Source organism: Hyperoodon ampullatus (assembly GCF_949752795.1).
Source record: "Hyperoodon ampullatus genome assembly, chromosome: 4".
Classification (NCBI taxonomy): Eukaryota; Metazoa; Chordata; class Mammalia; order Artiodactyla; family Ziphiidae; genus Hyperoodon; species Hyperoodon ampullatus.
Window position 1 is genome coordinate 117,026,508 of NC_136917.1, and position 21,976 is coordinate 117,048,483.

The 21,976-nt window shown below is 40.9% G+C and overlaps 2 protein-coding genes across 2 annotated transcripts in view; one reads left to right on the top strand and one right to left on the bottom strand.

The window, feature by feature from the left end:
• The window catches only part of GFM2 (GTP dependent ribosome recycling factor mitochondrial 2), a gene marked incomplete at its 5' end in the record, with an annotated part of 40,804 nt that extends 31,362 nt beyond the window's left edge, over nucleotides 1-9,442 (top strand). The window contains 4 exons of the mRNA XM_079704122.1: nucleotides 2,218-2,397; nucleotides 4,030-4,145; nucleotides 8,506-8,688; nucleotides 9,117-9,442. Coding sequence (XP_079560248.1) covers nucleotides 2,218-2,397; nucleotides 4,030-4,145; nucleotides 8,506-8,688; nucleotides 9,117-9,245 — 608 coding nt within the window. The 3' untranslated portion in view covers nucleotides 9,246-9,442. The remainder of the gene's footprint in view (nucleotides 1-2,217; nucleotides 2,398-4,029; nucleotides 4,146-8,505; nucleotides 8,689-9,116) is intronic.
• A 121-nt stretch (nucleotides 9,443-9,563) lies between these two features.
• Nucleotides 9,564-21,976, bottom strand: part of HEXB (hexosaminidase subunit beta) — a gene marked incomplete at its 5' end in the record, with an annotated part of 44,226 nt that continues 31,813 nt past the window's right edge. The window contains 9 exons of the mRNA XM_079704123.1: nucleotides 9,564-9,735; nucleotides 10,099-10,203; nucleotides 10,357-10,447; nucleotides 11,322-11,496; nucleotides 12,273-12,345; nucleotides 13,598-13,684; nucleotides 14,377-14,557; nucleotides 15,944-16,073; nucleotides 18,316-18,417. Coding sequence (XP_079560249.1) covers nucleotides 9,675-9,735; nucleotides 10,099-10,203; nucleotides 10,357-10,447; nucleotides 11,322-11,496; nucleotides 12,273-12,345; nucleotides 13,598-13,684; nucleotides 14,377-14,557; nucleotides 15,944-16,073; nucleotides 18,316-18,417 — 1,005 coding nt within the window. The 3' untranslated portion in view covers nucleotides 9,564-9,674. The remainder of the gene's footprint in view (nucleotides 9,736-10,098; nucleotides 10,204-10,356; nucleotides 10,448-11,321; nucleotides 11,497-12,272; nucleotides 12,346-13,597; nucleotides 13,685-14,376; nucleotides 14,558-15,943; nucleotides 16,074-18,315; nucleotides 18,418-21,976) is intronic.

The window sequence follows — 21,976 nt, forward strand, 5'->3', positions numbered from 1 at the left end:
CCTCAGGTGGTTTCTTGGCTGCTTCCTCCCTTGATTAGCAACTGTTCGAATCTGCCCTTTGGAACTCAGGGAAGGTCATGGAGGCTGGAGTCTTGCCTTCAAGAAATGGGGGACAAAAGGGCCTCCATGCCTCGGAGCCCCACAGGGCCTCACTCGGTTTCACTGAAAGCTATTGGTTGTTAGCTAATGAGGGAGTCTATTTTCATTTTTACAAATAGATCACTAGTTTTTGGGGAAGAATCATAAACATTAAATATTGGGTTGGCCAAAAAGTTCATTCGGGGGACTTCCCTGGTGGTGCAAGTGGATAAGACTCTGCACTCCCAATGCAGGGGACCCAGGTTTGATCCCTGGTCAGGGAGCTAGATCCCACATGCATTGCACAGCTAAGAGTTTGCATGCCACAACTAAGGAGCCGGTGAGCCACAGCTAAGGAGCCTGCCTGCCACAACTAAGGCCCAGTGCAACCAAATAAATAAATATTAAAAAAAAAAAAAAAAAAAGTTCGTTGGGTTTTTCCGTACCAGCTTATGGAAAAACCCAAATGAACTTTTTGACCAAACCCAATACATAAAATATTGCTGGAAGAGTGTATGAAATTTAAGTTTGTTGGTTGGCAGGGTGAAGCCTTTTAATTTTCATTAGATAACCATTTGTACTCTTTTACTTTTAAATAAAAATTTTGTATTTAGAAGAATATCAGTCACATAAGAAATGTTTAAAAGTGTAACCTGCATAACAAAATTTGTGTGATCACCTGCCTCAACACACCCTAACACTGAAGTAATTTTTTTTTTTTTTAATTTTTTGGCTGCACTAGGTCTTTGTTGCTGCACGCGGGCTTTCTCTAATTGTGGCGAGCAGGGGCTACTCTTCGTTGTGGTGCACGGGCTTCTCATTGCGGTGGCTTCTCTTGTTGTAGAGCACGGACTCTAGGCATGCAGGCTTCAGTAGTTGCAGCACGTGGGCTCAGTAGTTGAGGCACATGGGCCCTAGAATGCAAGGGCTTCAGTAGTTGTGGAGCATGGGCTCAGTAGTTATGGCTCACGGGCTCTAGAGCACAGGCTCAGTAGTTGTGGCACACAGGCTTAGTTGCTCTGCAGCATGTGGGATCTTCCCAGACATGGATCAAACCCATGTCCCTTGTGTTGGCAGGTGGATTCTTTTTTTTTAAACATCTTTATTGGAGTATAATTGCTTTACAATGGCATGTTAGTTTCTGCTTTAAAACAAAGTGAATCAGCTATACATATACATATATCCCCATATCTCCTCCCTCTTGCATCTCCCTCCCACTCTCCCTATCCCACCTCTCTAGGTGGTCACAAAGCACCGAGCTGATCTCCCTGTGCTCTGCAGCTGCTTCCCACTAGCTATCTATTTTACATTTGGTAGTATATATAAGTCCATGCCACTCTCTCACTTCATCCCAGCTTACCCTTCCCCCTCCCTGTGTCCTCAAGTCCATTCTCTATGTCTGTGTCTTTATTCCTCTCCTGCCCCTAGGTTCTTCAGAACTATTTTTTTTTTTAGATTCCATAGATAAGTGTTAGCATACAGTATTTGTTTTTCTCTTTCTGACTTACTTCACTTTGTATGACAGTCTCTAGGTCCATCCACCTCACTACAAATAACTCAATTTTGTTTCTTTTTATGGCTGAGTAATATTCCATTGTATATATGTGGGCAGGCAGATTCTTAACCACTGCACCACCAGGGAAGTCCTAAAGCAATATTAATAGGTGATTCAGAGCAGGTTTTTAATGGTGGTAAACACAGAAGCAGATGCTTTCTTTTTTTTTTTTAATTAATTTACTTTTTGCTGCATCTGGTCTTAGTTGCGGCACACTGGGATATTTTGTTGTGGCATGCGGGCTCCAGAGTGCATGGGCTCTGTAGTTGCAGCACATGGGCTTGGGTTTAGTTGCCCTACCACATGTGGGATCTTAGTTCCCCGACCAAGGATCGAGCACGCATCCCCTGCATTGGAAGGTGGATTCTTAACCACTGGACAACCAGGAAAGTCCCAGCAGATGCTTTCTTGGTAGAACTATTTACTCTGATATTTTTACACTGTATTTAGTGTCATTGTTGATATTTTCTTCCGCTTTACCTTCCATGAGACCTTGAACTTGCTGATTGTAATTTTGCCAGTTGTGGTACCTTGACATCTTTCTGGAACAAATCTTTGAGGTACTGTATTCGATTTGTTTACAGATACCTTAGACAGAACTTTAGGAGACAGACGGCATCTTGTGACTGTAGAACTGGAAGCAAAATCACTGGAAACATCATCTCTTCTGCCAGTCATCGAGTATGCAGCAAGTGTTGCCGAAGACCTTTCTCAGGCCTCACGAGAGGCCATTGAAAATGGCCTTCACAGCGCGTGCCTCCAAGGTAAGGTACTCCAATCAGAGTGCACATTAGTATCACACTCAACCATTTAATCCCTCCTAATGTTAGAAACTGCTTCATTCTTCTCTTCTAACTTTGGTGGTGTTTTCTCCCTATCTCTTCCCATCACGCATATGTTATACCTTTATAGTTGTCCCACAGCCTTGGATATTGTTTTGGGTTTTTTTCAGTCTTCTGTTCACTTTGCTTTTCAGTTTTGGAGGTTTCTACTGATATATTTTCTAACTCAGACCGTTTCCTCAGCTGTTTCCCATCTAAGACTATCAGTGGGCTTCTTCCTTTCTGTAACAGTGTTTTTCATCTGAAGCATTTCTTTTTGGTTCTTTCTTAGGACTTCTGTCTCTCTGCTGTCATGCCCATCTGTTCTTGCATGCCCTTTACTTTACCTATTAAGCCCTTAGCATATTAGTCATAGTTGTTTATATTCTCAGTCTGATCATTCAGCGTCCCTGCCACATCTGGTTCTGATGCTTGCTCTCTATTCAAATTCAAATTGTGCTTTTTGCCTTTCAATATGCCTTATAAGTTTTTCCTTTTTTTCTTTTATTTATTTTTTATATAGCATGTTCTTTTTTTTTTTTTTTCTTTTTTGCGGTACGCGGGCCTCTCACTGTTGTGGCCTCTCCCGTTGCGGAGCACAGGCTTCGGACGCACAGGCTCAGCGGCCATGGCTCACGGGCCCAGCCGCTCCACGGCATGTGAGATCTTCCCGGACCGGGGCACGAACCCGTGTCCCCTGCATCAGCAGGCGGACTCTCAACCACTGCGCCACCAGGGAAGCCCTATAGCAGGTTCTTATTAGTTGTCTATTTTATACATATTTAGTGCATATATGTCAATCCCAATCTCCCAATTCATCCCGTAATTTTTTCTTGATAGCCAGACGTGATGTACTGGGTAAGGGACTGCTATAAACCGGCCTTTAGTAATGTGGTGGTGAAGTAAAGGGGAGGGGAAGCATCTGTAGTCCCAGGATTAGGTCTCAGTCTTCTAGTCAGCCTGTGCCTTTGGACTCTGAGCTGCACAAGTGTTTCTCAGTTTTTTTCACCTGCCTTAGGTGGGACAGGATGGCTAGAGTAGATTGGAATTGGGTACTTCCCTCAAGTCAGTTAGTCTCTGATAATATCCCTGCAGGTTTTGCTCTAATTAACTAGTTTCCCCTGAGGGCAGGCCTTGTTAAGAATGGAGTGCCTTGGAGTATTTCAGGATGGATTCTTTCCCCCTCCCCCTGAATCTCTGATATTTACTGTGAGAACCTGCTTGAGCTCACAAAATTATGCCCCTCTCCACCCCCAAGACTGGGTCCCCCTGGAGTTTTTAACTCTGACTTGGCCACACCGAGCCTCAAGCAGTTCAATTACAGTTCAGGTGTGACTGCCTGCACTCACCTGTCTCTCCAGTCTTGGAGACAGTGGTTTGCCCTTTGTCCTCCCATCTCTTACCAATTCAATAAGAATTGTTGCTTTTTACTTATTATTTACAACAAAGTGATGACTTCAGAGCTCCTTTACATGCAGAACTGGAAACTAGAAGTTCTCTGCCTATCTCTTTACACATTTCATTTACCCCTCACTGTATACTGAGTCCTAATAAAATCTTTTCCCCCTTACCTAGGACCACTGCTTGGATCGCCAATTCAAGATATAGCAATTAGTTTACATTCATTGGTAATTCATCCCGGTACCTCCACAGCTATGATTTCTGCCTGTGCCTCAAGATGCCTACAAAAGGTATGGAAGTGTCCTAATCCTTTTTGCTTTAAGGTGACTCTCCGGACAGTAGTGAACCACTAGTCCACAGACAGCTGTGCTCACAGTGCCTGACCTTGTGTCTTTGTATCCTGAGCATTATAGTCAAGAGTTTTTACCATGGAGAATCTTTGATTTCTTAATCACCAGGGTTTTATTCAAAAGAGGATCTAAGAAATTACTGTTTGACACAGATAGTTATTAAATATCCTCTCATTTTGGCAAAGAGGCAAGTTTTTTTAAGTGGTGTCTCTGCTTTCCCCATCCCAGATACACAGCCATAAGAGGCAAGCTTGGTAGATTTGAGTAAAAGACATATCTCGGGTCAGCTTGGCCCAAAATGGATTATAATCTAAAGGACATTGAAGGTCTAATATTGGTTCCAATGTTGGAGTTCATGTTTGTTCTAATAAAATTAATTAAGGATCACTGAAATCAGGTAAGTCCTGTTGAGTAACAGATCAAATAAGCATTTTTCCTTCTCAGAGCATAAAGCAGTCTGGTCTTCTCTGGTTACCTGAGGGTATGTCCTTGAGTGTCTTGCCCCAGTTAATCTACCAGAGCTGGATTAACCCCCAGGGCCTTAGTGTGCTGAATGCTGATTCCATGCATTCTTCTCAGTATGGGAATACTCTAGTTTTGTTGGTGACTGATTTTGCATTAAAACGCTTGCTTTTATAATCATTTTCTAATGTTTTGGACTGTGGTTGAGACCTGATTTTCTGTAGTCTTATTTGAATCCATAATTATAAAGTTAAATACCCTAAGCCCCTGACTTAGGAAGGCTGAACTTTAACGGCTCTTTCATATAAGTTCAAATTCATACTTCTTAAAAAGTTTTTGGGGAAAAAAAAAAGTTTTTGATTACAAAGAAAAAACACTACACTTTCAAAAATAAAATTGTTTAAATATTGTTTGCCTAAGCATATAGTTAGAAATATTACCTGTAAAGTGGTCATGATTAAATTGTTGAGAACATTTACCTTCCAGTAATTCTTAGTTTTTCCTGACATTGGTTTTAGTTTTGAAATAATGGTAACCTGAAAGATATAATGTTTCTAAATTAACCCCAAGCCCCAGTATATAGGCCAGTCCTTCAAAATCTAATATGCCTTGGTTAGCCTTTTTATTAAGATCATAGTAGAGAATAAGAATTAACTTTATGGTGCTTACACTTAATCTTTTGTTTTAATTCATTACTTTAAATACTACTAATGGAAATACTCTGGCCCTTGTTAAACTTCATCTAGTGGGGAAGCTCCTCCTCTGCTATGAGAAGTTAATGACGCTTCATATATTTATTGAGCCATTGGTGGTGTGCTTATAGTATAGTGCCCTGGGCACTGAGAGGGGCACAAATAGGATGCATACGTTTTTCTTGACCTAAAGGAGCTTATGATTTAAAAGGGAAATAAATAACCAAATAGCCAGAATATCAGATAGAATGGACTAAGATCCATAAAAGCTGAGACGTGGGGAATTGGGGCAGGGTTCTTGGAAAGAAGTTTATGTTGCCAAAACTCGGCCTCTTCACCAGTGCCGAACAGAAACGCGGAGACAGAGTTTTGGGTGAAGTAGAAAAGAGTAGCTTTTATTGCTTTGCCAGGCAAAGGGGGCCACAGAGGGCTAATGCCCTCAAGACTGTGTGATCCACCCTGGAGGGGTTATGAGGAGTTTTATAGTGTTCAAAGAGCAGGGTGTGATCAGCTTGTGGACAATTCTGGGATTGGCTGGCATCAAGGTGAAGTTTCAAGCATCATCAATCAGCCTTCTGGTTTCAACCAGTCTAGGGTCTATGTGCTTGTGGTCAGCAGTTTTCCTCTGGCACGCGGTCTGCTTCCTGTACAAACAACTTAGGAGTGTGTGTCAGGCCTTTATACCTTTCAGGGAACTGGGAGTTCGGTGATTCTGCCATGTGGCAGCATTATAGTCTAAATTGTTACCAGTTCCCTAGCCCAACAGCTGTTCTTTGTTTCTGCATCTTCACATTTCCCAATCATTAACTCTTGAGTCAGCATTTTATTTCAAAACACAACAGGGGCTTGTACATGGTTTCATTAATTGTTGAGCTGTGATGTTTTGGAAGATTTGGGCACAGTGGGCAGCATTCCAGACAAGGGGAGATTAAAGAAGGCAGGGGAGTAGTGAAATTAGGGTTGGAAAAGTAAAATAGAGTCAGACTGTAGAGAAACCTTTAAAAACTACATCTGGAAGTTTGAGATTTGTTTTGAGAACAGTGGTGAATAATTTAAAGTTTTTTGAAGAGAGCAGTATAATCATTAGAATACAGAAGGGACTGGAGTAGGGAAAAGAGTCTAGGACAGGGAATGGACTAGGTCTGAACCAGGATACCAGCAACAGGAGTGGAAATCTTACAGCTTACTTGTGGAAAAAGGGAAATCAAAGATGCATGTCCCGGTGAACTGAAGAGTAGTGATGCCATCAACAGAAAGAGGAAAAAGCAGACAGGAGTGTTTGGAAAAGAAAATGATGAGTTCCGTTTGGGGCATATTGGGTTGCTATAAGATATTTAGACAGTATCCCAGAGCAGACCAGTGGAGTACAAGGCTGGAGCACTCAGAGACCGTGGCTTGGATAAAGTTTAGAATTTTTGAGGAAGCTAATGTAGAAGCTGTTCTTGATGCTCTGTAACTAGGCAATGTTGCCAAGGCAAAGGCTGTGAAAAGAAAAGAGGACTAAGGACAGACCCACAAGCACAGTACTTCCTGTTCAGTTACACAGAACTCAGTCCTTTCCTTAGTTGTAGCATTTTTTCTCTTTAATTTTTAACCTTTTCCCACTCCATTATGTTGTTCTAAAAGACACTGCGTGAAGTGGCACAAAGCTTTTGGTAAGAATTGCAAAAATACAGAGGATATATTTAGTTGTTGACTGTCATTATTTTTTAGTAATGTTTTCATTCAAGGACTATTACTTTTTCTATAGTTGTTTCAGTTGATTGATAGTGATTTTAAAGGCTTAATCTGCTGTGAAGAACTGAGATTATGTTTTTACTATATATGTGTGCTACGTTTTTTGAAATTTCTATGATAAAGAGAATTATACTGCTGGCCATTCTTCATGGTCGTGAAAGTAGGAGGCGGGGGTGTGGGGGAGGGAGGAGGTGGTGAGGTATCGGGGACAGAAGAGCATTACTTGACAATATAGGCGAAGATACTGCCTGGTCCTGAGTGAGTGGTGGCAGGTGACCAGAGAGAGATGATCAGCCATAGCCAAATAAAGGTGAGGGGTACATTCCAGAGCCCTAGCTCTTTTATCTGGTTCCTGCTGCTAAGTCTAAGTTTATTACATCCCACCTGACAGCCAGAGGCTTAGAATTTATAGAAATTGTTTTGTTATTTTTTTTAACTCTGGCAGGCTGGAGAAGTAAGTTAGCTTTTAAAATCAAACCCATCAGTAGTTATGGTGCTCCTAAACGCCCTCCAAAATCCGTTTACCAATTTGCCTGATGAATGATGCTCTAAAGACAGCGTCTGACTAGGACCCCAGTAAGTCTTTATACCTCTGCTTTCGTCCACTTCCTATTTGCTCTATGCTGTTTTAGCTTTTTATTTATTTTTTTATTTTTTTTTTATTTTTTTGCCTCTCACTGTTGTGGCCTCTCCCATTGCGGAGCACAGGCTTCGGACGCGCAGGCTCAGCGGCCATGGTTCACGGGCCCAGCCTCTCCGCGGCATGTGGGATCTTCCCGGACCGGGGCACGAACCCGTATCCCCTGCATCGGCAGGCGGATTCTCAACCACTGCGCCACCAGGGAAGCCCTGTTTTAGCTTTTTATAGTTTCCATGCTCTTTTCTTTCCATGTGCTTGTTCTTCTTGGCCTTTGTTATCTGTTCAGAATTTTAGATTTCAGTCTGTTTCAAATAGAGAATGTGTTTCTATTAACTAACTTACTGTGTTTTTAGCTCTCTCCTTTATTTCCCTCCTTGATTGCCCTGACTTGTAGTATGCACTATAACTATAGGTATCAAAAACAAAAGAAGAGGTTTAAATATGAAGAAGTCTTTGAAGGGGGAAAACCATTTTCTTTCCCTCTGTCTCTGGGCACATGTTCACAGGTACTCTATATAATGAGACTTTGCCAAGCATTCCCTTGCAACACACCATACAAGAGGTCTCAGACATGCTACCGTCATGCATGTACAAGCAAGTATTGAAATTTTGGACTTCTTATAGAGTGTTAAAGCAGGCTTATGTCTTTTTGCTAGAGGCTCTAGGCTAAGTATGGACAGTATTTAAATTTTTATGAGTCTTCCCTTCAAAACAGAAATTTGATTCTGCAGTTTAAGGAAGAGGAGTTAATATTCTTTCATTTCTTTAGGCTCTGAAGAAAGCTGATAAGCAAATTTTGGAGCCCCTGATGAATCTTGAGGTTACAGTGACTAGAGATTACCTCAGTCCTGTCCTAGCAGATCTGGCACAAAGAAGAGGGAACGTTCAGGAAATCCAGACTCGTCAGGACAACAAAGTTGTTATTGGATTTGTTCCCTTAGCAGAAATTATGGTAGGTACTTTGTGACTAAATGTACATAATTTTTTACGTAAATTGCTGGAGAAATCCAGGGGATTATGGCAGCCCGGGGGGGGCGGGTGTCCCTTTCCATTCCTCTACAGAGGCTGAGGTGTGCTGTACCAAAATGCATCACCAGCCTAAATAAGCACTTATCTTACTTCTTCTGTTGCCGGCTTTGAGGCAAGTTTCATTCTCCTCCCCACCAGCCTGTCCTGCTAGGACAGGCACCTGAGTGCCAGCAGACTTTTTTTTAACCAAATGTTGGGACCAAGGAATACTTCTGAAGCATACCCACACTACTGGTTTTCTGTCATCCACAATACTTACCAAATTTTTCCTGATAATGGTCAAAGGTTCTGCAGGAAGAGACTTGAGGCTTAACTTTGCAGAGATAACTGACTTAAAATTATTTTAACTAGGGTTATTCAACTGTGCTTCGAACGTTAACATCGGGCTCAGCTACCTTTGCCTTAGAGCTCTCTAATTATCAGGCCATGAATCCTCAAGACCAAAGTACACTGCTCAGCCAGAGAAGTGGCTTGTCCTAAGTCCTTGGAGAGAAACTGAGGAGCACCTACCTACTTCATTTTCAGTAAGAACAACTGAAAAGGTAGAACTTGAAACAGACAGTGGCACTTGGTGCTGCCCATTCTATTTTACAGAATGAGAAACGTGCTTTGATGTTGAAGGTTAATGTACCTGAACTGTATTGTGTATCTAGGATGTTATTACTGTCGGTAGTCAAGGTTCAGTCTTTTGCAATATACTGAGTGATAGATATCACGAGGTTTTTGGTTGGTTGATTTTAAGCTGCTCTCACAGGAAAGATGTCAGTCTTCTATGTATAACGTATAATAAGATGGAGGTTCAATCAATAAAAAGATTTTATTCAAAAACATGATTTTTAAAATCAAGCTGATCGTGGTACAGATGATTGTGGGCATTTTCCCCTATTTTTCTTTTGTTTCAGCTCATTTTTACATTCTGTCCTCGTGGTCACAATATCCCGTAAAGACAGGTTCTGCAGCTATTCCTCGTCTGTACGACAGGTAAAGTACAAACAAAAGATGTTTTAGATTGATATAACTCATCTCCATCTTAAGGAACTTAATAGCTCAAATCAGAATCACTAAACCATACCACTAATTATTGAAAAAAGAGATTCATAATGGAGTTCTAAGTTACAGCAAAATTTATAAAACAGTTTAAAGTCCAAGATATCTTCTCCTTATAGGTACTGGAAATAGTTCCCAATTTCTCCTAATTAAATCACAGCCTCTTAGGTGACATACATTTCTATTTATAGGGAAAAAACCCCCAATAAGCCATCTAACACTAAATAAGGTTAAAACTCACCCTGTACTTAATAGTATCCTAGCTTGAAAAATAAATCTGTCTTACCTGAGCATTCTGCAGCGGTGAATTGTTAGTCTCCTGTAGGCATCCTCTAGGCTTCTGACATCTTTGTGACTCCAGAGTCTCTCACCAACAGCACTTGCCCGAGGCCTAAAATTTAAACCACATGTGCCCCAATGTAGTTTTCTATTTTCTTAAATAAGCAAACCACATGCTTGGGGAAGTTCCTAGTGGTTTCCCTACTTGGGTACAGAAGGAAAACTCAGGCACCTTAATTCAAATGTTATCACTTAAATTCCATACCATAATCTTGGAGTAAGGTTAGTTGCATCCACATACTCTCCCCATAGACAAGCTTCTCCACCAATGACAAGTTTTTTCTGTTCCTGAGAACCTAGATTAAAATCATTGATGTAAGTTAGGTAGTTGCAACTTGAGGCCTATATACAGAGGCAATGCTGATTTCTATTGTTATCTTAGGGCAACATTTCTCTCCTGTTAAGCAGGACCTTGGGAGATGTTCGTGGCTGTGGCACAAGGTGGCCAACTTTATTGCCATGGCTGACCCCATGGTTCACATAGTATTTGTTAGCATATGTTAACTAATGTGGCAGTCTGGTAGTAAAGATACCATTTTATTAAAGAGACTATCTCTAGTAATTATGACTTTGATTCTCAGAAAATGCTTTTTAGATAAACAGTTATGTCAATTCCTAATAGACCTACAGTTTTGAAACTCTTTTAAACAGCAAAATACTTTTCCTCAAAGGAAATTTTATATTAAAGTCTGGTATACAAAAATGGACAAAGTAGAACTGTTCTTAATGAAGGGGGTTTGAGAGTCTGGAGCCCCACCACTCAGACATGCCCACCCCCAAGGATGCCTCCTCCTCAGAACCTGGAAGCCACTGAACAGGACGGGATCCCTGCTTAGGTGGCTTGCATTGGAGAGGCAGCTCAGAGTAGGAGATACAAGGTTAATGCAGTCAGGCATCTTTAAATGCATAGTGATAACAAGTCTTATCAGTGAAAATGGAGAGAAAAATCTAAGGGAATCTACTTTTGAAGTTCTTTCATTTAGGGAAGAATGTGGTTTCTTTCACAGAGTTTAAAATGATATTGTAGTTGGTCTAAGTACACACAAACAAAATCAAGGGTCAAACATAAAAGGGAGGATAGTTGGTAGATGCTACCTAGGTAAGGATTCCCTGGAGGGAGGGTAGGGAAAAAAGCCTAACAAATCAAGTAATGATGGTTGCTTCACTTACCCTCAAAACTAAGAGGGTCCACAGCATAGTATTTTTTCCAGTCTTGTCCATAACTGATCCAGTCTAAGTACCAAGGAGCAGAAAGGATCACAGGGAAGCCAGCTTCTGTAACTTTACTTTGTTCCTGAGTATAGTCCTCCATTTTCCACACTTGAATTACTGTGCCTGGCATGAGCTATTAAAGTCACAAATCACAATATATAGTATTAGGTCTCGCAACTACAGGAGATGAAATTAAAAGTCCAAGGCATTGTAGCTAAGAAAATAACTTTTAAGATCCTTGAAAAAAGCAACATTTCCTTTTTTCCCTTTCTCCTTAGAATATCAAATACTATTTGTTGTAGGGACTTAGAAGTTTCATCAACCTTAAGGTTGGATATTTAACCTTTGTCTACATATGATACCATATAGGTGTAATGAATTAAAGGTTTTCATCCCATTGCTACCACACTATTGCACTTACTTTGGAACTCTGAGGATGCCACCAACCCTTCTGGAAAGATAATACTAGTAGCTGGACTTGCAAATTCTCAGTTGCCCCCAAAGGAAAATAAAGAATTCTGAGTATGTCAGAGAAATGCCATTTAAAATAAAAAGTGTACATTGACAATTTTACTTAAAACAAAACTATCTTAACAGCAATAAAGACTTATTTATCTGTTTGTTCTGCCCTTCTGAAAAAAGGAACGGTCTTCAAAGTACTTCAATTTGCGATTAAAAATGAGATGGCGGGGGAGGAGGGGAGATGGGGAGGAGGTGGCGCTGAAGAATGAAGTAAATGGAAGAAATCAGATCAATACCATTATCATTGGTCTCAGTGTTACAGCTCAAATGGAAAGGTAAACTCATTTCCCCAGCATTACAGGGAAGCTTCATTAGGGTTCCTTCCATCCAAGGAAGTATTAAGTCTCTCATATTATCAAAACCAAATGCAGTCTTAATACTTCTCACCTTGCTTGCATCATCAAAAACTTCTTGCCAGACTATGGAGTTCTTGTTCATGGCTGAAATCATATCCAAAACCCTACCATTGAAAAAATTACAAAGTTATTTCAGATCACAAGCTTACCAATATGTGTAAAGAATGCACATTTTTATCCCAAGAACTCCAACACTGAGGTGCCTCTCAGTTTACAGCAGGACTAGCTAAAGCTGGGTAGCGACCCATGTGGTTCCTTATTTCTAGCACGTGGCTCAGAACCTGACACAGCAGAGGGGTTCAACAGTCAATTGCAGAATGAATGAGCTAAGCATACCCCAAAGATAGGAAGATGGGGCAACTCAGGGAAGTGTATAAACAGCAATCTTTGTAATTTCATGGGTATCTTAGAATAAAAGAAACTAGCCTGTGACATCACCTAAATAACTTCCAACAGTGTTGACAATCAATCCACAGATATTTCCTGATGTTCAGAAAATGGCAGGTGCTCTGCAGGATAAAAAAAATTAGACTATCGCACAAAAAGCTGAACAGGAAAAGGCTAGAATCTGGGCTTGCTCAATGCAGGAGTTGGCAAGCTATAGCCTGCAGCCTATTTTTGTATGGCTCTTGAGCTGAGAATGGTTTTTACATTTGTAAAGCATTGTTTAAAAAATAAGAGTATGCAAAAAAAAAAAAAGTATGCAACCATACGTGCCCCACGAAGTCTCCCATGTTTATTGTCTGGCCCTTCAGAGAACAAGTTTCCTGCTCCCTAGCATGGAGCAGCACTGTCTACTAGAACTTTATGCAGTGATGGAAATGTCCTATGTATGCACTTTCCAGTATGGTAGCCACTAGCCTCATCTAGCTGTTGAACACCTGAAATGTGGCTAATGTGACTGAGGAACTGAATTTTTAATTTTCTTCAATTCTGATTTAAATACAAACAGCCACATATGGCTGTGGCTACCACACGAGACAGCACAGATATAAAGTAAAAGAAATGCTCCAGCGTTGACAAAAGGGACTGAATTCCAGGGGATGGATGGTGACGAAGACTTCGCAGGGCAGCCAGGGCTCTGAGCTGAGTTCTCAGAACAGATGACTGTTATCCTGTGTTTCAACAGTTACTGCAAAAGGATCAGTCACTACGTTATTGATTTAAAGAAAATAGTGGCTATTGCTCCCTCCTTTATGATTTTCATCTATACTTTGTGTAACAAAGAATATAACATCTATACTTTGGCAAGGAGTGGAGAGAAAATGAAAAATAAAGTAGTACTAAATAACAGCTTAAGCTTTTACAAAAGGCATTGATGAAATAAAAACAGAAGTAGGCTTTAAAGTAACTTACGCTTGCATATAGAAAGATTCTAGTTCCTTAAAATTTCTGCCGAAGCCTTTGTCCCTCATGAAATCCTGGATTTCTGGATTGGATGCCCTTAAACAAAAAGTGATCAAAATTTTATTAAAAGTTCAATATGCCCAATCTTTTTTTTTTTTTTTTGGCTGCGTGGCACATGGAATCTTAGTTCCCCGACCAGGGATTGGGCCCACGCCGCTTGCACTGGAAGTGCAGAGTCTTAACCCCTGGACTGCCAGGGAAGTCCCTGCCCAATCTTTTTAAAGCAGCATATATCCCTAACATCTTATACACATGTAAAACTATTAAATTTTGTAGAGTAAAATAAACCTAAAAACTTAATTATGAGTTATCTTAGCTTTCCACTGCAAATAATTTTTTTCTAGAAGCTGATTTCCTATAAAAATGGTTTTCCCGAACCTCCCACCTCTCTCCTCCATCTGAGGCTATTTGCAAAGAGGACTTTTACTTGAAAAATTTCTCCCACTTAATCATTACCCTCTTTCACTAAAGCTCTTCTTGTTCACTCTTTAGTCTTTTTTTTTAATTCCCATTTCCTTCTGCATCTTAATTCTCCTTCCTAAAAGCTTTTACTTTGTCATACCACCCATATGGACATTCTACCGAAATCCACCATCTCACGAGTTGTGTTGCCAAGTTAAAACCGTATAGAGATGTTACCCCAAATCTTCCCTTTTCATGTGGAGACCTCTACACCTACTTCAGATGAAAGTTTTTAGAAATAGGGGGTTTTTAACAAATTTTCATACCAACAATCAAAATCTACTTCATCTCCTCCCAAATGAATGAATTCATCCGGAAACACGGTACTAATTTCTTTGAAAAATTTAGACAGGAAGCTGTAAGTTGTATTCCAAATAGGGTTTATAGGTCCAAAAGCCCCAGATGGCTCTTTTCCATTATAACATGGAGTCAGGAGGTCTTTCTGGCCTGGAAGGAAACATGGAGAATCTTTTCTAAAGAAGTATTTCAGTCACAAAGACACGGCTTTGCACATGATTATATTACTTTATTTTGTTGAAGCCAAAGGAGATTTTATACAGAAAAAGATAAATGTGTTTACTAAGAGTTACTATGATAATTTCTTCCAAATAAGAAAAGAATTGTTTCCTGAATACTATCCCTGTACACCTCTTTTGTTTCCCTTTCCATCAGCCCCTGAAATTTTACCCATTTCAAATATCTCAAATATTAATGACTCCCAAATCTAAACCTTGCCCCAATCCTTTTGTCTCGAGCTTCAAACCATATTTCAAAGTCTCTGCTGAACACAATTAGATATCCTAGCTTCACTTCAAATATAATCAAACAAAAACCAAATGGTCTTCCCCAAACTCCTTCTGTAGCTTCTCCTGATTTTCACATTCTGGTAAGCGAGACACCATCCTCCTAAGTCTCTTGTCCCTCTCCTGGAGTCAGTCAGTTGCCCAAGTTCTATGGGTTGCATTTCCAGGATGTCTCTCAGTTCTATATATTATTTTCCATCCCTGCTATCACCATTCTGGTCTAGGACCTTCAATCTCCTCCCCCTTCCAATCTGTCACTTTCACATAGGATTCCCTGAAGTGTGGCTCCCATCATGTCACTCTTCTACTCTGTAACTTTCACTGGCTTCCATGTGTCCTGATGAATCCCACATCCTCACCCAAGGCCCTCTACACTACTTTTTCAGACTCATTTCCCACTGTACTCCATGTCTATTCTAATAATACTTATTGCACAATTATAAATGCTAGGTGTGGTGCTATGTGCTTTACATTCATTCTGTAATCTTCAAAAAAAAAATACATGATAGCTACTGCTAATACTCCCATTTTAGAGATGGGTAAACTGAGGATGAGATGTTCTGACTTGCCCAAGGTCACTCAGTTTATAAACGCCAGAAGCAGGATTCAAATCCAGGCAATCTAGCTCCAGAGCCAGTTCTTAAGCACCCGACAGTACAACTACTCTCTGCTGCACTGTACTCCAGCTAAATTGCCTTTCTTGTTATTCCCTCTACCAGAAACATGAATATATTCTTTGATCTCTCAAAAGCATTTTAAGTGTTACTTCATTCATGTAATGTTTAATTCACTTATGCATTCTACTTGTTGTAATCATTTCTTGTTTTCCTTTATCCCTTGTGTTTATACTTTAGGCAATGCCTAGATAGTGACTTGCTCACAAAAGACACATAATAGTTACTGAATTACAACTATCAATAGTTTGCACAACCTTTGTGCAAATCACAAGAACAAAATGAGCAAACACCAAGTCAGGAGATGCAGGACCTCAAATGTTCATTTTCTGCAACTCATAAAACACACTCCTTACCTTCTCCCCAAGACTGCGTATGTCCAGGGCTATCAAATTCTGGCAGGATCCGAATCCCTCGTAATCGGGCATATTCAATCACCATACGGACATCGTTTGGAGTATAAACATGAGACGAAGAATAGCTTCCCTGTAAAAGCCATATTTCTTAAAATTAAAATGTATGAACTGTTTACAGCTCTGTACTTCAGTATCTGCTGGCAGATTATTCAAGTATTACAAAGTATAAAATAGTCTTATGTGATGTTGGATGACTCATTTAAATTATTTGTTTACTGTATCTTATCAATAAGCTCTCAGCACACTTTGGGTTAATTCCAGATTTACTGATAGGACTGTCTATCTCTACCAGCACCTCGTTTCAGCAATGTCTACCGTCAGGCTGTTTCAACCTCGTGTAACTGTACGACAAAACAGAAATGTTTGACTCCGAAGTGAAAATTCTGAATACACTGCCCTTGTCAGTTTTAGAATAAAAATTCACACATTATTACAAAGCATAGCTGTTGTCTTTCAAAGTCACTTTAATTAGTGTCAGCTTTAAAAATTCCCGAGGGGCTTTCCTGGTGGCGCAGTGGTTGGGAGTCCACCTGCCGATGCAGGGAACACGGGTTCGTGCTCCGGTCCGGGAAGATCCCACATGCCGCGGAGCGACTGGGCCCGTGAGCCATGGCCGCTGAGCCTGCGCGTCCGGAGCCTGTGCTCCGCAACGGGAGAGGCCACAACAGTGAGAGGCCCGCATACGGCAAAAAAAAAAAAAAAAAAAAAAAAAAAAATTCCCCGAGATGCTCTGATAAGTGACCTGTTTTTGTTTTTTGTCTTTTTTTAAAGATTACCCTTGGTCCTGCTGTAGGTCCTTGAAAAATTAGAACTCAATATTGGTGGTAACTAAAGATAAAGGTCCATTAAAGGTGTTACCATGGCACATTTCTCAAGGTATAAATATATAAATATAAATAAATGCTCAACCTCTAAAAAGTCGTCTTGCCCTACCCCCATCCTCAACATCAAATCTGTACTGAATCAAGACTAGATCTAACCACCAGTTTACAGTAAATACAGGAGACAGAAGAACATATTGACACTGGGAATGCAACCAGCAAAACCCAGACTGTGGGAAACTATAAGACAAACTGAGCTTAGTTTCCTCAATGAAAATAATAAATTATAAGAAAAAAAAAGAGATGGGCAGGGATGGGCAGCTACATATAAAAGAGAACAGACATATTAACTGACCACAATGTATGGACCTTATTTGCATCCGAATGCAAATAAATTTTTTTTAAAAAGAAAAAGGCACTTGGGGAAACATGAATAATGACTGGCTATCTGGATTATTGCTATTTTTTTTAGCTGTGATAACGAACTATAACTTTTTAAACAGGCCTTTTTACCAATAAGATATAATGTCTGGGAAACCTTCAAAATAATGGAGGGGGTATAGGTGATACAAGACTGGCCATTACTTGATCACTGAGGCTGACTGATAAGGAAATGGGAATGCATTAAATTCTACTTCTGTATATGTTTGAAGTTTTCCATATTAAAAGCAAACAACAGGAGTGCTGCTAGGATTTCAACCCAAACTACATCAACACCTCGGAGAGAGTTCTGGAACTGTGGCCAGAGGACAAAATGTAGGGTCTTGGCTCTGCCTCTTGCTAACTACAACTCTGGATGAGACATGCAGCTTCTCCTGGCTGTCAGTGACTGGCCTTGTACTAGAGGGGGATTCAACTAGATGGTATCGAGGCTCACTCCCAGCTTCACTGGTCTATAATACAGTGAATCTGAACACTCCTAAGACCACCATTATTTTCCAAGAAGGAGCCGTTATCTGTAAGATTCCCTGTTTCATATAGTTTTTCAGAGAGAAAAGAAGTTGTCATCTATAGAATTTAAAACAATTCTGTTTAAAACAAATATACAGTTGGATGGACTACTTGGTAAATATAATTACTTGACCTTATGTTAATCATGAATGCTTCAGGTCTCCTACATTCATTAAGGTTTTTAAATTTTTATTTGTATAGCCCCTAGAGATTGTTTACATTTACGATAACATAACAATTACAAAACCACAAGTTTTGTGGATCTAAAATGCTCAGCCGCAGCCTACTAAAAACATTTAAAACCACAAATATCTTCTTTTTTTTTTTTTTTTTGGCCGCACTGACCAGGTATCTAACCCACACCCCCTGCAGTGGAAGCATGGAGTCTTAACCACTGGACCGCCAGGGAGGTCCCCCATATATCTAATTTTTATACTTCAATTCTATCCATAAGAAGAAACATTTAAGCTGCAAACTTCTAATGAAACTATACCAAAATTTTTGTTTTGTATACGAACAACAATAACATGAATTACTCACTTTTTTGCTTAATCCAGGAAAAGTGACACTCTGATAAGGGAAAGACGGGTCATCTACTATGTGCCAGTGGAGAACATTAAACTTATTAAAAGCCATAGCATCCTGCAAGCAAACATGTTAAAAATTTATATACCTTAAAACCATAATGAGATTTATCAGCTCATGCTGTCAGAATGGCTATCATCAAAAAGGACACAACAAATGTTGGTGAGGGTGTGGAGAAAAGGGAACCCTTGTACACTGTTAGTGGGAATATAAATTGCTGTAGCCACTGTGGAAAACAGTCTGGAGGTTTCTCAAAAAACTAAAAATAAAGCTACCATATGACCCAGCAATCCCCACTCACTCCTGGGTATACATACCTGAAAAAAACACTAATTTGAAAAGATACATGCACCCCAATGTTCATAGCAGCATGGTTTACAATTGCCAAGATATGGAAGCAAGCTACGTATCCATCAACAGATGAATGGATAAAGATGTGGTGTATATATATACAATAGAATACTACTCAGCAATAAAAAAAAAAAAAGAAATTTTGCTGTCTGCAACAAGATGGATGGACTTGGAGGGCATTATGCTAAGTAAAGTAAGTCAGACAGAAAGATATGTATGATATCACTTATATGTGGAATCTAAAAAATACAGCTAGTGAATATAACAAAAAAGGAAGCAGATTCACAGATAAAGAGAACAAACCCAGTGGGGAGAGAGAAGAAAAAAAAACTACATACCACAGATATATTATACAATCCAATTTACTTACCTGCATCCAGGATTGTTTCCAATGCGTCTTGTTTCCTTTTAAAATTTACTTTTTCAACAAGGGAAGGATGTGAAGAAGTATAAATTCCTTATATTCTTTACATGGCATGTTGCTTTTCAAAAAGCCTATACAGAATTCTTATTTATTCTAAACAGTAAGCTATAACTTTGCCCTATGGGAAGGGAGCAAGTTTATAAATTTCCAGTAAGTATTTAGGGGTTAGCCAAGAATGGAAAATAGTTCTTGGCTACCACTACTACTGTGTTTGGGAACGCAGCAGAGGAAAAATGGGACTTATAATTCCCACAATTCTGAGATTTGAGTGCCAACCCTTCCTTACAGATGAAAGAAATTCAGTACAAACACAGTAGAATTCTAATTAAAATTCTCAAATTTGGGGGGAAATTGACATTGACTTTATGTACACTCTGGAGGAATAAACAATATGTATATAAAATATACAAGACTATATGAAGATGAAAAATGGTTAGAGGAGAGATTTGCCCTTTCAGAAAATCAAAACTTATAGCCTCCCTTCTCCTTATGATGTGGCCAAGATGGCAGAGCAGGAAGACCCTCCTGCCACAGACACACCAAAATTACAACTATTAACAGAGCAATTATTGATGAGAATGACCTGAAAACTACCAGAAAAGATTCTTCCACAACTAACAGTATAAAGAAGAAACCACAAGGAGACAGGTAGGTGGGTCAAGACCCACACCCTAGACTACGTGACCCACAAATGGGAGGATATCACAGTTGCAGAGGTTCTCCCCAAGGGGTGAGGAATCCGAGCCCACATCAGGCTCTGTAGCCTGGGGTCCAACACCGGGAAAACAAGCCCCCCAAAACATCTGGCTTTGAAGGCCAGCAGGGCTTGCATATGGATGAGCTGGCAGGCTGTAGGAAACAGACTGAGCTCTTAAAAAGCATATGTAAATTCCTCCTCCAGTGTGGGAGGACAGGAGTTCGCACCTCCCCACAACTAGGGCACCTGGCAGATGTTGGTGGGGGACCTCGATACCCAAGAAGATGGGAGGAACCCCCGAGCAACCGGGTAGGACATGTGGGGGAGTGAGGGGGGAAGAGAAGTGGAGGCCGGACAGGACAGGCACCCCTGAGGGGTGGGTGGAAGAGGGGAGGGGTCCCCACACCTGGAGGGACCCTCGGGGGCCTGGAGGATCAGTGGGGAGCATGCCTAGTGTTTCCCGGCCCAGTCAGGCCTGGGGAAGCCTGCTGGGCTCCCGGGCCAGGGCCGCCACTCTCTGAGGCCCCCTCCAGGCCGCGTGGTCCCTAGGGGTGTAGGACAGAGGCGGGGAGGGGCCCTCTGGGATTGGAGGATCAGGGGGGATGCGGAAGGCGTTTCCCCCGCCCACTCAGGCCCCGGGAAGCCTGCTGGGCTCCTGGGCCTGGTCCTCTGTTCTCCAGGGCCCCCTCGGGCCTCGCAGGTCCTAGGGATGCGGGAGGGAGGGAGGAGCGGGGAAGAGGAGGCAGATGGTGGCGGGGGAACCCCAAGGACCGGAGGATCAAGGGAGGCCTGGCAGGCATTTCCCTGCCCACTCAGGCCCAGGGAGCCTGCTGGAGTCCCAGACCTGGTCCTCCGCCCTCAAGGCCAGAGGCACTCCTGGGCCTCTCCTGCTGCACTGAACCTAAGCCCCACCCCCGAAGGGGCTTTTCAGCCCCGTGGGTCCTAAGCATAGGCCCTGCCCACCACCTAAACCCCGCCTCCCACAGCCAAGGCCTTTTACAACTATTTTTCCCTCCTCTTTTTTTGCTTTTTTACCTTCCAGTTGTTGTTTCATCTATATTTTTTTCCTAACATATCTGTTAGTTTTCTAATCTTATTTTCTTTTTTACTCTTTGTTATTCTTCAGCTTTTTTTTTTTTTTTTTTTGCCGCCTTGCATGGCTTGCAGGATCTTGGTTCATGAGCTGGGGGTCGTGCCTGAGCTCCTGTGGTGGGAGCTCCAAGTCTGAACCACTGGACTAACAGAGGACCTCAGACCCCAGGGAATAACTCACTGGAGTGAGGTCTCTCAGAGGTCCTCATCTTGACACCAGGACTCAGCTCTACCCAACAGCCTACAAACTCCAGTGCTGGAAGCCTCAGGCTAAACAACCAGTAACACAGGAACACAATCTCACCCCAGAAAAGAAAAATGAGATGACAAAAAAAAATATGTCACAGATGAAGGAGCAAGGTAAAAACCTACAAGACCAAATAAATGAAGAGGAAATAGGCAACCGACCTAAAAAAGAATTCAGAGTAATGACAGTAAAGATGATCCAGAATCTCAGAAACAGAATGGAGGCATGGATCGAGAAAATACAAGAAATGTTTAACAAAGATCTAGAAGAACTAAAGAACAAATAAACAGAGATGAACAACACAATAACTGAAATGAAAAATACATTAGAAGGCATCAATAACAATACAACTGAGGCAAAAGAACGAATAAGTGAACTGGAAGACAGAATGTGGAAATAACTGCCAGGGAGCAGAATAAAGAAAAAGAAATGAAAAGAATTGAAGACAATCTCAGAGACCTCTGGGACAACACTGAACACACCAACATTTGAATTATAGGGGTCCCAGAAAAAGAAGAGAAAAAGAAAGCATCTGAGAAAATATTCTAAGAGATTATAGTGGAAAACTTTCCTAACATGGGAAAGGAAATAATCATCCAAGTCCAGGAAGCACACAGAGTCCCATACAGGATAAACACTAGGAAAAACACACCAAGACACACATAATCAAATAAACAAAAATTAAATTCAAAGAAGAAATATTAAAAGCAGCAATGGAAAAGCAAAAAATAACGTACAAAGGAATCCCCATAAAGTTATCAGCTGATTTTTCAGGAGAAACTCTGCAGGCCCGAAGGGAGTGGCA